This window comes from Chrysoperla carnea, chromosome 2 (genome assembly GCF_905475395.1).
Source record: "Chrysoperla carnea chromosome 2, inChrCarn1.1, whole genome shotgun sequence".
Lineage (NCBI taxonomy): Eukaryota > Metazoa > Arthropoda > Insecta > Neuroptera > Chrysopidae > Chrysoperla > Chrysoperla carnea.
Window position 1 is genome coordinate 55,080,405 of NC_058338.1, and position 14,636 is coordinate 55,095,040.

The following is a 14,636-nucleotide window of genomic DNA, read 5'->3' on the forward strand; positions in this document are numbered from 1 at the left end:
TTTCACTAATTGTAAGTGGACGAACTTAAACGACGAAAAGTGGACTTAACGATGTTCCAGCATGGTATTTGCAGTTTCTATGTTAAAGCAATGGTACAATTTTTTTTTCGACAGAATTTAACGAAAAATTAAATTTAAGAATTTAATAATGCTTACTATTAATTCCCAAAGTTTCAGAAATTTTGACCGTTTAAAATGGGAAATAATTATGCCAACGTCCCAATTTCGATCAATTTACGTCAAAATTAATATCTCGAAAGTGAAAATTAATTTCTAAATTTTTTTTTAGAATTGTATTGTATAAACATTTTTTTCTACTTTTCTTCAATATATAATAATATCATAAAAAATAGTTGGAGAGACCGGACATTTTACATGCTTTAAATGGGACATGACCCTCAAAATCGCGAACTTTGTCTTTAAATATCTCGCGATCTAAACGGTCAAAAATTATGAAATTTTAGGAATTCATAAATAAAGCTATTATAAACCCGAGAAAAAAAATTCGGCCAAATCTGTCGAAAAGTGATTTCATGCTGGTACTACCTTAAGAACGATCTTGTTGCTAATGAAAATCAATAATTTGCATGCGTTGTTCAATAGTCCATGTAATGTTGAATAATTAAGTTGCAGTTCAATAGGCTATGAAATACTCTTTAAAAAAATCTGAAGCACAATTGCTATTATTTTATTAATCGTCTTTATTAATGTGTAAATCTTCTACTATAAGGTTATACCTTTAGCAACGTGATAGAGACTTGCGTTTAATTACTTTGATATTCTAGTAAAATAATATAAAAAAATATACTTTATCTTATGAAAAAATTACTAGCTTTTGGGCAAAATATATAGACGAACACCGTAGGTAGGTATTTGATAAGCCTTTGCTTACTTTTGCTCTCTGCTCAACCATATCTCATTTTCTAATCTCTACACTGAAATCGTAATCTAAATCTGAATCTAAAATCGTAATTACATCTCCTTGCATTCTGAGTGCGTTCGATTTCAGATGTATATATTTCCTTATATCGCCGATATTGATAATATCATTTTCTTTCAATGTTATTTAAAAAAAAAAAACTTCTATAAAATTAAAAAATTTTTAAGTCGTTACGTATTGGTTACTTAAAATTGTTTTATTTTTCTAATATTCGATCACATTCAGTCCGCCCAAATTTATTATGGATTTGATAAACTATTATAATTTTTTTTGCCAGGTTTTACTTAATCAACTTTAAATAAAAGGAATTTTTGGTATGGATAAGTAAAATGCTTAGTATATAATAATACTTTTATCCTACACCAAGAGGCTGTAGGATTCCTCACTACACATACTTTTCTAAGAATAATTGTTATTAAGTGAAGGATATCTAAATGATGCCCTAAAAAACCCCCACGATTTATGTTTATTGGGATCAACTTCACAGGGATTAAATTTAAAATCTAACATTGAAATAAATAATTTTCATTGAAATGGAAAACAAATTTTTTTAATGGATTTTTTTAAGCAGGATACAACCATCAAATAAATCTAATTTTCGTAATTTTTGAAATACAAAATTTGATATGTCATTGCATGGCAGATGAAAATCATAGCTTATTATTTTTTAGGCTGCCAATTCTAAGCAGTGTGTGGGCTGAAATTTTTTACTTCGCCTAATAAACATACCACAAAAATTAGGCGCAATACAATAAAAATACAAGGATTCTTTTTAAAATTATAAGGAAAAGGATAAGGAGAAGCTGGAAAAAGTAAACTAAATTTGGGATACCTAAGCATTTCTTTACAGGACTCGAAAACAAAACTACAGTGCTATTTTTTGTTTTATTATACAAAATTTTATGACATTTGTTGTATATACAAATATATAATTAAAATGTATATAGTTTTTTAAAACGAAGAAGGGGTATTGGTTGTATTCACAAATAATAATAACTCGCTGTACGAAACACCATTTGTTGATATACATAAAAAATTAGGAAAGTTTGATCCAGTTAAACAAAGAAAAACAAAATTTTATAAAATAACATGTTTTAAAAATAATAAATAAATAAAATTAAATATTTGAGCATTATCTATTCTTTGTTGTGATTGAAATTAAAGTTCGAAATTAACTTTAATTCATGTGACCAAGGATTTAATACATGCTCCCTAATTATATAATTTATCTCCTTAATACATTGTTCATGAGGTTGTGTATTCGCACAGAATTTATACTAAACACAGATCGACATTATGTTATCTCCTTAATACATTGTTCATGAGGTTGTGTATTCGCACAGAATTTATACTAAACACAGATCGACATTATGTTGATTAATAAAATATCGCTCGGTGTTAATTATATAAATGTCCTTTTCTTTGATCATTTTATCAGTGTTGCAAGGTCAACAAAAAACATTAGAAGGTAGATTCTATATTTTTACTTAAATTCGAATTTTTACCGACTTTAAAAATTTATAATTCGGAAAATGAATTCTATATGACGAGAGACCTTATCAAAGCACGAGAGACCTACCATTTTAATGGGAGATCTGGCAACACTGCACTTTATTAGTCTACATTCGTCTATTATTAGTTGAAATTGGAAAAAATTGTTCCTTAGTTAAAAGTTAGGTGGTATAGTAGGTGGACCTATGTATTTATCCAGAAATTCATAAATTAAAATTTATATCTCAAGTAAACGAATTTGAGTAATTTGTTATTGCAACAAACAGAAGATTAAAATAGAACTACGTTAAACGGGTTTTAGCAGACAATGAATAAGTTTGATTCATGCATGTACGCAGGCGATATAAGCAAGTATCATCTCCCATTCATTATCGCTTATTATTTGCCTTACCTGTTTTTTTCCTGTAAAGTTAACAGATGTCGTTCAATTGTTTAATAAAACCATGAAATTTCTTTTCATTCAAATTTTTTTAAATGGAAGTTTTTATAAATTCATCGTAGTAAACAAGGTTGTTTACTACGGTAAATTTGCCGTAAGCCACAAATAACACCTAGCGATGTAACATACTGTAGCATACTGTAACATTAACACTACTGAAACCAAATTTTTAAGTAGTGTGACACAACCTCAAAACAATTTGTAAATGCATCAACTCTTTTATGATGCGTATTTTAAAATTTGAAATTGGATTAACATTCATAACAAAAGGATATAAGTAAAAAAAACTGGAACAAATTTTCAAAATATACATAAAATATACCAAAAATGGAAAATGAAAACCAAAATTAAAAATAAATACAATGTTCGTTTTTTTAAACTAAAAAAACATAACAAAATTAAGAACAAAATATGTATTCACTGGTAGCGGCGAAACAACAGTGCTAAAAAAACGTCCACATTTATACAAAATAGAAGAGAGAAGATTTTTGGTCCCAACCTCTTGCGCATTCGTTTCAAATTCACAATTTTCACTAAATTAAAAAAAGAAGTCCTAATAAATTTGATTTCATCAAACTTTTTGTGTTAATACTGCCTTCCATTGTTGTACGGCCGCTCGGGTAGCCTTGGCGGAATGTTAGGAACAGGGCGACTGAAAAATTACAAATTACCGAAAAATAATATTAAAAAAATATATCTAAGCTATTTAGGCGGAGAAAATATTATTAGAAAGCATACACAATTTTAATCCACAACAAAAAAAATCCCGAAAAAGGAAGAGGACAAATATTTTAAACCAAAACCCTCAAATGTTTGGAAAGAAAGGTGGTTGGGGGAAAAAGCAAAGCGGTAAAAATTAGTTAGAACATGCTTATTTGTCTAGATTTTGTAGTTATTTATATATTTTCTATATACATAAGAATTTCAATACACTTTGAATGTTTTTACACAGTATAATAATTTTAAGCGCATGATTTAACTTTAAGAGCTTTAGTACCGATTTTCTCCTCTGACTAAAGCAATAGTACACACAATTTCAATAAAACGCGCTTATGGTTTGTTATTTCTTGTTTTTTTAATAATACTGAATATATTTGTCTTTTTCCGCTGGCTGGGAGAGATCTAACCAAGAATTAACAATTTACAAACAAATTAACGGAATTAAATATGTACAATATAACAAATTTGGAAAACTTCGAAAAAAAATTATTGTTAACAAATTAAAAAATAATATATACTGTTGCCAATAAAAAGAAACTTTTGAATTTTTATTATCAAGTTTTCATTTGCAAATTTTATGGACTGCGAGAAACAAAGTGGAATATTTAACAACGTGGAGTTTTTTTTTTGTTGATGATTTTTATTTTTCATTAATGCTTAACAATAAATAATTTTCTGAATAATCTAAAATTGTTAATTTTATTCGCTATTCCACGTTGATCTGGCATCACCGTCTTAATTTTGGTCAGATTTCTTATTACGCAAGTATATTATACAAGTATTTCATAAGTTTTAGGATTGTGTTCTACAAATTTTATTTCGATGATGGAAATCCCAACACTAGGTTTATAACATTAATTATTTAGCACAAAAATAAACCACTTGTCTAAAAATTTCGAGGTTATTTAATAACAGAGCATTCACTTATTATGTACGAAACACCACGACTGATAATCGAAACTTGCAATGAAATTTTATTTGTTATGTAAATTCAAAATAAATACTTCTTGAATTACTTTATTTTTAACTACTTTGACTTGCATCGAACTTCCCTTTTGTCTCGAAAATGCCTTTAATGTTTATTAATGTAGATATTTTTAAGAGTTTGCAAATCGTTACCTAGTTTTAAGATTCCATTTACCATTGTCAATTACCGTATTTCATCGATTAAATTAAATAAGTTTTCCATATATGGCAACAAATTTAACAAAAAAATTCAACAAAAAATCAGAAAAACTGCATATTTTTTCCACATCTAATTAGTAATCACATAAAGTAAAGGCATTCGTGAAACAATATTCACTATAAAAATATATCAAGATCGTACGACGCATCTTCGAAATTAAATCCAAAAACAAAAATTAAAACGTCTTGGTAAAAGCAACAAAAATATTTTTTTAAAGAGACGAACACTGTACAATTATTATATTGCATGATTTTTCTTTTCAAAATTTTTCTAATTTACAAATACACGCTAAATTTAATTGACTTCGAAAGCTACTGCAAATTTGTGATTTAATCAAAATAAAACTTTTAATGTGAATTAAATTTTTTGCTTCTTTAATTTATCCTTCGTAAAAACGTAATCTCGCATACAGTTTGTTACCGTTAGCGTTAGTCATGGAGTATTAGAAATGCAACATTGTATAAGTTGATTAGAGTAATATACTTGTTAAAGAGAGTAAGAGAACGATTGTAAACTGTTAATCTCTCTAGTAACCCTTACATTCGTGACTTTTAAATATATTTAACTATATAATTTATGGTTTAATAATAATCAATTTCAAACACCTTCATGACCAGCGTTAGAAGTAACAGCCTGTAAATCCAAATGCATTTGACCACGATTCAAGAAAAAAATTATTTATTTTTAAAAACAACTGTGAAGAAAATTTATTCATATCTATAACGAAATAATTTTTCAACGAAAATGAAAACACCATTGATTATTTAACGATAATTTACGACGAAGAATATTTCATATACGGTGCGATCTAAGTGTACTTTACTTTGCACCTGAGAATATTTTAATATCTCTGTGAATTTAAAATTACAAAGCACAAATATTTAACATTCATTAAATTTTCTACTTTTTTAAAAAGCTCCCAAAAAGTATGGTACGTTTAAATAACAATGTTTTTATTATTATTACTTTTTTTTATAAACATTACTAAGTTAGTTATTCAATAGATAACAATCAATCAATTCGTGTTATTAACTTCGATTTTTGTTTTTTGTTACATGAAATTCATATACACAATATGTTTAGTGACTTATTAACAATTTTTTCTTTTAATATTTATTCATAAGCATTAAATATAGTAATCGATTTTTTAAAAATATCAAAATTTTTCAAATTTATTTTAAAATTAAATCATAATTATTTGGAAGATCTTATTGCATGTGCGCCATCTTACACACTATTTGATAATTTTTATCATTTAAAACCGTGTAAGTTTAATTTTAATAAATGTAATAATTTTAAAGTATATTCCAGATTAGAAGGACAATTTTATAAATATTCACAATATTACGCATTCGTTTCTTTCAATATTTTAAGACAACTAACTTTATTTCAAGGTTTTGATCGTAACATTTGTTCAAGGAATGTCCTCAAAATTACATCCCACCTAATACGTAAGTTTCGATACAAATCCAGCGTCTCTAGGCTTAGAAGCAACGTACCCATCATACATTAGAAGAGATAATAAATGATTTTTTAATAACTTAATCTGCCCTTCATGAAAAAAACGTACTCTAAAACTTCGGCTTTTACCTGTTCTAAAACAAAATTCGAATTATTGTGTTAGAAGTCTGATTACAAGTAGATATCACCATTTACTTAAGGCAAACCGGGTTGCTTTAGATTCGGAGATAGATCAACTAGAACAGTATTGTTTCCTATGAAGCTGTAAGACACATGCGCGATGTTGCAGTCACCCTAAAGACAAAGTTGTTCCTTTCTATGTGACTAATAAAACCAATCAGATTATTGGTAGCAGTAAAAATGTCACTGCCAAGCAGGTATTGGATGACAACCCACAGTTTCCAATGTTGGTGACGATCGAAAAACAGCAAGGAAAGAGAAGCGATAGAATAGGCTGGCCATAGATTTAAATTTGTCTAAGTTTGGTGGCGGAAGTTTTTGATTGCCAAGGCTCTAATTAAGCGTTGAAGGAATTATTTATAAAACTGGAATAAACTTTAAAATATATTATTTAACGACGATAATATGTAAAGCGAATTAATTTCACAGAAATGAATAAAAAATGATTTGTCCAAAATAATTTTATGCTAATGAATACTTTGAATTTATCAAAGTACCGTTGGTCAAATTTAACGAATCAATAAATATATTAATCCTCGAACTTACTGATTAGTGATTATTGCTCGATAAGTTTTTGATTGTGTTTTAAAAGTTCTAGAGTACTAGGATTAATAATTTAGTCGATAAATTATTATTATTATTATTTTTTGTATTAACAATTAAATTCAGCATAATTAATAAAAAATTTAGGTACCCGGAATATAGTAATATGGCCTTATATGTTTTATAATTTTTACAGCTATTCTTATTTAATTTTTTTTTCTTGATATAATTGCAAAGGCATATTGATATTTTTTTCATATAACAGACTGACTCTAATTGTCTAAAAATTTGTTAAATTTATTCACATACTGAATCAAAATAATTTAGTAAAAATAAATACAAATGAAATAAAACCTTTGTCCGTCGCGGATTGCAGAAACTATAACGTAATTTTAAACCAAACGAGATTTGAACCCGCATTATTCACGAAAATATTTGAGACTATCGAATCCTTACTACAAAAGTTGTTTAAAAAGCTGAAGACATTAAAAAAGATCTATATGAAAAATTAATAAAAAAAGAAAATTAAATGTCTTTGAGATAAATCGAAAAATATTGTTAAATTTGCAATAGAATTTCGCAAAAATAATACAATTTAATAATTTTGATTCTGTACGTGCATCTACGACAAAACCTATACATTTACAAATTGTTTTTCAAAAAAAAAAATTACTCAAACTTAAATTAAATTTCTAGTTACGTGAGGGTTACAATTCCATTTTCTAAAAAAATGACAATTTTATAATTTCTATCTGTGTGAAATGGAATCGTATAATATTTTTAGATAACACGATTTCCTCTTCACTCATTTTTTAAGTTTGAATTATATTTTTTATTTATTTATTTTATTTTTATTTTTTTGTAACATCTAAGTAGTAATTTTTTTTCTACATAGCATGAAGCAATTTTTTCTTTCTTTCTTTTTTAATAGTTTGTAACATTATTTATATTTATATATTTTTTAAAATATAATTTGAAATTAATAAAAATAAATCTTTTTTGTTTAATAACAATAAATTATTTTTTTTATTACTTTAGTAGTACCATTATTCGTTTTTTTTCTTTTTTTAAAATATATTTTAGCATATTCTCACTAATTTCAAGATATCTTTTTTAAAAACTGACAAAACTAAAGCCGTGTTTGGGGAAACATCGATTTTGTTTTCTAACTATTTTTAAAAAAGTTCATATGAAACTGAAACGACATTTTGATTAGTAAGTATTTTTCTGTTTCTCATAATTTTTTCCTTAATTTTCAATCAAATTTTTTCAAAGTTAAGCGTCTACAAGATTTTATTATGTATTTCAAATAGGGGATGTAAATAACCCATACTTTGTATGCGTTATTTATATTATATGGACTTTACCCCACAGATGAAGTAACGTATCTCAGTATTACAAAAAATGCACGGATTACATATAATACTATATGTAATCCGTGCATTTTTTGTGCCACTGAGTATACTTCACCTGTGCTTCATCCTGTATCTTTGGCCAAAAAGATGTCAGAAATGCAACACGAAATAGATTTATATTGCAGCGAAAATTAAAGAAAGATATATACATAATTTTCCGCTACTCAACAATGTGTAAATATTGCTTATACAAAGAAGAGATTTAAAAATATTATCAAAGATAATAAATGAGAACTCTAGGATATTTCGAATTAAATTTCGATTTTGTCTCAATTTCCTAGACCAATTTTTGCATTATATAAACGCGTATTTCGAATACCAAGACTAACTACCTCTTCTTGTGTAACATACACAATAAGAGTAATTACGATTAGCTAATTCATACTGATGATGACTACTGATCAAGGAAAGGACTACTTATCAATGAAATTGGGATAAAATCGAAACTTAAAGTAGAGATTTTTCATATGACGTATAATTTTGTAAATTTTTCTACATATAAGTATATTTCTATATTTATGTCATTTTTTAACAAGAATTCAAAATACCATATTGCATTTTTGATACTTTCATGACCAGCTTTTTTCGTAATACGAATAGTATATATTTTTAACCTGCAATTGGTGAGTTTTTTCGAACTAAAATGAATGGGCTTAGTAATCAAGATGCCTAACATAATTGGATTCGAAATTTGAGATTTTCCAGAAACAAACGAAACATATTTTAGTGATATTATTATTTTAATAACTCAATTTTTTTAACATTGAGAGAACTGATCCTACGAATATTATTTAAATGCTTATCATTAAAAGATTCAATGCATAAATTTGATGAATAAAAAATGAGCCCATCTTTCCGTAAACATAGATTTTCGTTCATAGTTCTTATTTAGTTCTACCTTAAATTAAATTTCTTTCTCCTTCCTCTATTTCAACTAAATTCTTTTCAGCAATCAAGGAGTCTCATCTTTGAGTTGAGCGAGATGAGTGCAGAAAATTCTTAGTCGTTTCGGAACGTTAAATACATCTAACATATGCAATACTGTTCTATTAACTGCCAAAGTCAACGATTTTTGTTTCGAAGTAAGATTTTCAAAAACCGATCATACATTCGTTTAGGAGTCTCCAAGCATTTATTGTTCTGCATCAAATAGTTAATTATTGTGGCACATTTTTCTTCCAACATAGCTGATGACCAAATCGCTTTATATACTACTAATTTACCGTTCTTCCTGAATCATTTATTCACCAAATTTGTATGAGATAGTTTTGCAAAACGGTAATGCTTTAACCAGGTACAGTAACTTTCATTTAACAAACAACATTATAAAAAATATATCGAATCACCCACAGATAAGTTAATAAACATTTTATTTACGTGTTGTGCTTAAAAGATTGCAATAAAAAATATTTAAAACTTTCCTGTAAATGTAACAAAATCCTATCCAGGCAGGAATTGAATATTTTGAATCAAGGAATTTAAATTGAATCATTGAAATAAGAAAATTTTTTTCATAATTGAGTTATTCAAACATATTTTTGTTTTCATATGGTACACAGGGTGATGTTTTAAGGTTTTATTACTTTACTGGAGTGATTATTTATAGGATTAAATTATGAATACGATTAACGACGTGAAACACACCATCCTTAAAAGGTGTGGTAATTATCACTCATTAGATAATAAACTGGATACTACATTGCAGAAAATAAAATTTCTTTATTAAATGCAATGAAATATTCGTTGGTTTTTAAACTGACTTGATGTTATAAATTATTTTAAATTTAAGTAATTGAGTTAAATTTTAACAGTAAAATAAGTTGGTTTTAGATCTGTTTTTTTTTCTCCCAAAATACACCCTGATCTTTAAAAAAAGAACCTAAATTTTATTTAAATTTCAATGAAACTTGAATATGTTATCATGCCAAATAGTCCCACAAAAATATTTACTCCTATGCCAAAGAAATCTACTGAAGATATCGTGATGCGATTTTTAAAATACTTAGTAAGAGTTCAGTTATTAAAATAAGCTATATTTAATGACAAGATGTTTACAGGAAATCTTTAAAATAGTAACATCTTTTATGGATATTCGCCAATTTATGTAATTTACAGTACATGCTTTTATATGCTATATATCCAACCACCAGCAATGATATTTTTAATGTTTAATCATGCAGCAGGAAGGGAATACTTTCTACATCATCTTAAAATATACAAAACATACGTTTGACTAGCACTTGTTATGTTAAAACAAGAAGCATTGAATATTTCCCAGCAAAACGGACGAACATCAGCTAGTTACAACATATTTAAATTTCAATGAAACTTAGCAAAAATATTTCCGCAAAAGAGGTAGTTAGTTTCGAAATTCTTTAATAAAAATATTTTTCCAAATTACAGATTTATTTCTTTTTATTTATGTTTGGCGCGTCGCACTAGAAAAAGCATTTGTTTCGATACTTTAAATTGAAAATCTTTAATATAACTTCAAGTACGTTTAACAAACAAGTTATAAATAAAAGGTGTAAATTTTTTATATAATAAATGTTGCATATTTTTCGTTGTGAATATATATATTTATATATATATATATATATGCAGAATAGATACATTTAACTTTTTTTTAATAACTTTTTTCATGTGAATTTTTTATTTACAAATTTTTCTTATGTATTTGTGTACAACAGTGAGTGACTGATGATGAAATGGCAACAAATATTATTATTTTTATATATTTTCGGTACAACAACAATTAATATTATTATAATATATGCAAGATAGTCTTAACGATAAAATAGTTTAGTACAATAAAAATAATCGATTTAAAGGCATCTACTCGAAAATTTTGATCTCAGAGACGATACCCTTCAGAAAAATGAATTTTGGTGTTAGATGCTGAGTTTTTTATAAAATTGACAATATGCATTTTTTGAGACTTAAACTAGCTTTAAACGGTTTTTTAAACAAATACTTTAAATGTTACAAAAGTCAAGGAAGATATTAATTGAGAGACTAGCTGCCACAAAGTTGTTTCATACCACTAAACGGCTCTTATTAAAGGTGACTTATCCGTTTAATTAGTTAGATTTAAAATCTGTTCACGTCAATATAATAATAATCTAAGTAAAAACCAGTTGTATTTTATTTACCTTAATATTGAAATTCTTGAAAATCTTCCGAATAAATTTCAATTTGAGGTTTTTTTTTGAAATATGTAGAACTGTAACAAGATGTTGAACCCTGATGTTGTTTATTTTTATAAATCAATCAGCATCTTGTTTTTTGTCAAATTACAAATTTTTCAGCATATCGACTATCTACTAATCATTCTCCGTAAAATAATTATCTTTACTGTACTAATAAAATGTCTTTAAAAGACATAGTGTTGTTTGCTGGGATCGTTGGGTCACTTTCTATATATATTAGTGGTTTTTCTTTTTTAAATGCTAAATTATTATTTATTACTTAATTACTACTAATGATTAGTATAATCATAATAATATGTATATATATATAGACAAATAATTAAATAACGCCATTATAATTAAGTGTGTGTTAGTCTGCTTAGATAATAAAATTAATAACATTTGCCGATTAAATAATGTTGCCAATCTTACTAAAATAATAAATTATTATTTATAAAATAGTTCATAAATTGAGTAAAATTGTATAGTGCGATAAAAAAAAGTAATAAAAGAAAGTTGTAAGGCAGAATAATGAATCAATTCAGTGATGGCTTGATTTTCTTATTCAGTTTTGTAAAAAATGATGAATATTGAATGTGTAAGTTCAGAACAACAAATACTCACACTTAACAATTCAAGCGCTCGCAACTTTTTGTAATTCATTCCATTTAACGAACGAATGCACGAATGGTATGAATTTACTAGCGTCGCGTCATATACTTTTTATAAATCTCGCGTTGATTTTCGGCGGATTGTATAAGAGAGATGTATGGAAGTTAAAAGCGATGGCTTAATGTTCAATTATAGAATTAAGCATTGAAATTGTTAAATGTCTTTATTTAAAGAATGATAATTTTATTATATTTTCGAGGTACGATATCATTTCGTAAAAATGGAGTAATTCCACGCGACACCAATAAAACTTCCATATCTTATGAGTTAAAAATTTTCCCGAAATATTATTTGTATCTTTAATTAATAGATATTAGTTGCGTTTAACGACTAAAACACTTTTTAAGAACTCTAAAACAAAATGGTGGATATTGATTGTGCTGAAAATTTACTGTGTATCATTTGAATTGCATCATACTTTTCGCTTGCCAACAAATTTAGATTAGCAAAATAGTGAAATAAACAAGTGCGATTTCAAAAAGCCCGCCGTGCCCTGACTGATAAAATTCAACCTTTTCAACAGTCGTCATTTTGCTTTGAAATGCTTGTAAGTTCTTTTATTAAATAAACGCAGTCATTCAATAGACTTCCGTTACCTCAAATGCCGTAAATTCGAAGTATTAACAAGAAAATCGAGTTTGTTTTCCGTTTTTTACAATAAAAATAATCACGCCTAGATTTCATCATTCTGTATTACAAGAAAAATAGGGTATACCAACATTAAAAAAATAAAATAATTAAAAATACATACCCCCTCCATATGTTTTTGATTTAAACAAAATTAACAACAATGCTTCCGTGTGTTACAACAAACATATTTTTTTTGAAAAAATATTTTCAGATTGGTAGCATTAAATAAACGGCCGCATTTTTCATTTGTTTTTTTTTTTTTTTTTTTTTAAGAACATTATTATTATTTGTGTAGTGAGTAGTAAATAGATGTGTTAATTTGTTTATTGATGAAATTATTTTTGATTTACTTGGATTTGAATACGTTTGCTAATTCATTGACAGCCGCCTGTGTGACCGCTTGGCCAACTGCTTGTTGAACACGTTGTGGCACCTGGAAGCCTGCACCGCCTGACTGCGGGCCCACGCGACTGTACATACATAATATACACACCTCAAAGTCAGTTTATATACTTTTTTAAATCGATTTTATGTTGTTAATCCCCCAAAAATGTTTAACAAATGATTTAATTATGGAGAACTAACATACAATATTTTCTTCCATTGCATTTACTTATATTTGGTTAGTTTTGTGATATTCTGTTAAGTCGTTTTAAACGCAAATAAGATTTATGGAATTAGTAATTAGTTAATGCGAATTATTTCTTATTTAACTTTCAATATTCACGCATGAAATGTAATCAATAGAATCTGATTCTTACACAACAATATAATTTTGAAAAATGTTAAATTTCAGATAATTTAAAATTTCATAAATTTTCAATTTTTGTTTTCAAGACTAATGCAACAGCTTTACAAACTACAACTATTTTTTAATTTTATACTTTAATGAATATAAAAAAATGAATATTTACAAAATATTTAACGATATGTATTGTAAAAACAAATTAACAATGTTATTTAAGCATGCTGTTAATTATTCTAAATTAGCACGAAAATTCAGCGACATGATCAATAGTATCGTTTAATATTTGTTTCGGGTAGGAAAAATTGATGCTTTTGAAGAGAAAAAACTATGAAAAATCTGCTCTTCAAATTTTTGATATATAAAAACGAATTTTTGTGAGAAATGTTTTGGAATTATATGAAATTTTAAGATGGTGTGATAAAACGCAGTTAGAAAGAACACCTAATTAAGTCTACACACTTCATTAGGCGTCACAATTTTTACAATCAACAAAATAACTGAATAAAAAATTTGTCTCAAATCTTATATCTTATACACCGGGTCGCTAAAGAGTAAGAGAAATTATCAAGACATGAACGTACGAATGGTACAAAGCGTTCAATCAGGATCAGTAATATATTCCATTAATCCATGCTATCACCAACTTTTTTTTGTAAATCGCTATAGTAATTGAATATAGATACTGTTGAATTGAACTGAAAACAAATGATTGCCTTCCTATTTCGAGGATAATAATTCAATAATCGATTAAACCCATTTGGAAGCATTAAAGAATAGGAGCCCCAAAATTTCTCTTAGATAAAATTTCTAGACATCTTCTGAAACATTTCTCAAAACGTTTTTGCAAAAATTGCAAAAATACCCCCTATTTAATAATCATTCGTGTTAAATGTTAATATGAAGTGATGTTAGTCGAATATGCTTTCCACCAATGAATATTAAATATTATCTTTAACAAATTGATTGCACGAATTCGTTATTTTTTTATTTTTTTTGGAAAAT

The 14,636-nt window shown here is 26.7% G+C and overlaps 1 protein-coding gene across 15 annotated transcripts in view; it reads right to left on the reverse strand.

The window, feature by feature from the left end:
* Positions 1-3,282: 3,282 nt before the first annotated feature.
* Positions 3,283-14,636, reverse strand: part of LOC123292476 (dynamin) — a 49,515-nt gene continuing 38,161 nt past the window's right edge. For 11 of the 15 annotated variants that reach the window (XM_044873167.1, XM_044873166.1, XM_044873161.1 and 8 more), the window contains 2 exons: positions 13,237-13,356; positions 3,283-3,543 (listed from right to left, as the gene is read on the reverse strand). In XM_044873167.1, coding sequence (XP_044729102.1) covers positions 3,477-3,543; positions 13,237-13,356 — 187 coding nt within the window. In that variant the 3' untranslated portion in view covers positions 3,283-3,476. Of the gene's footprint in view, positions 3,544-13,082; positions 13,357-14,636 lie in introns of those variants that run through there. The other 4 variants (XM_044873171.1, XM_044873165.1, XM_044873168.1 and 1 more) reach the window with 3 other exon arrangements.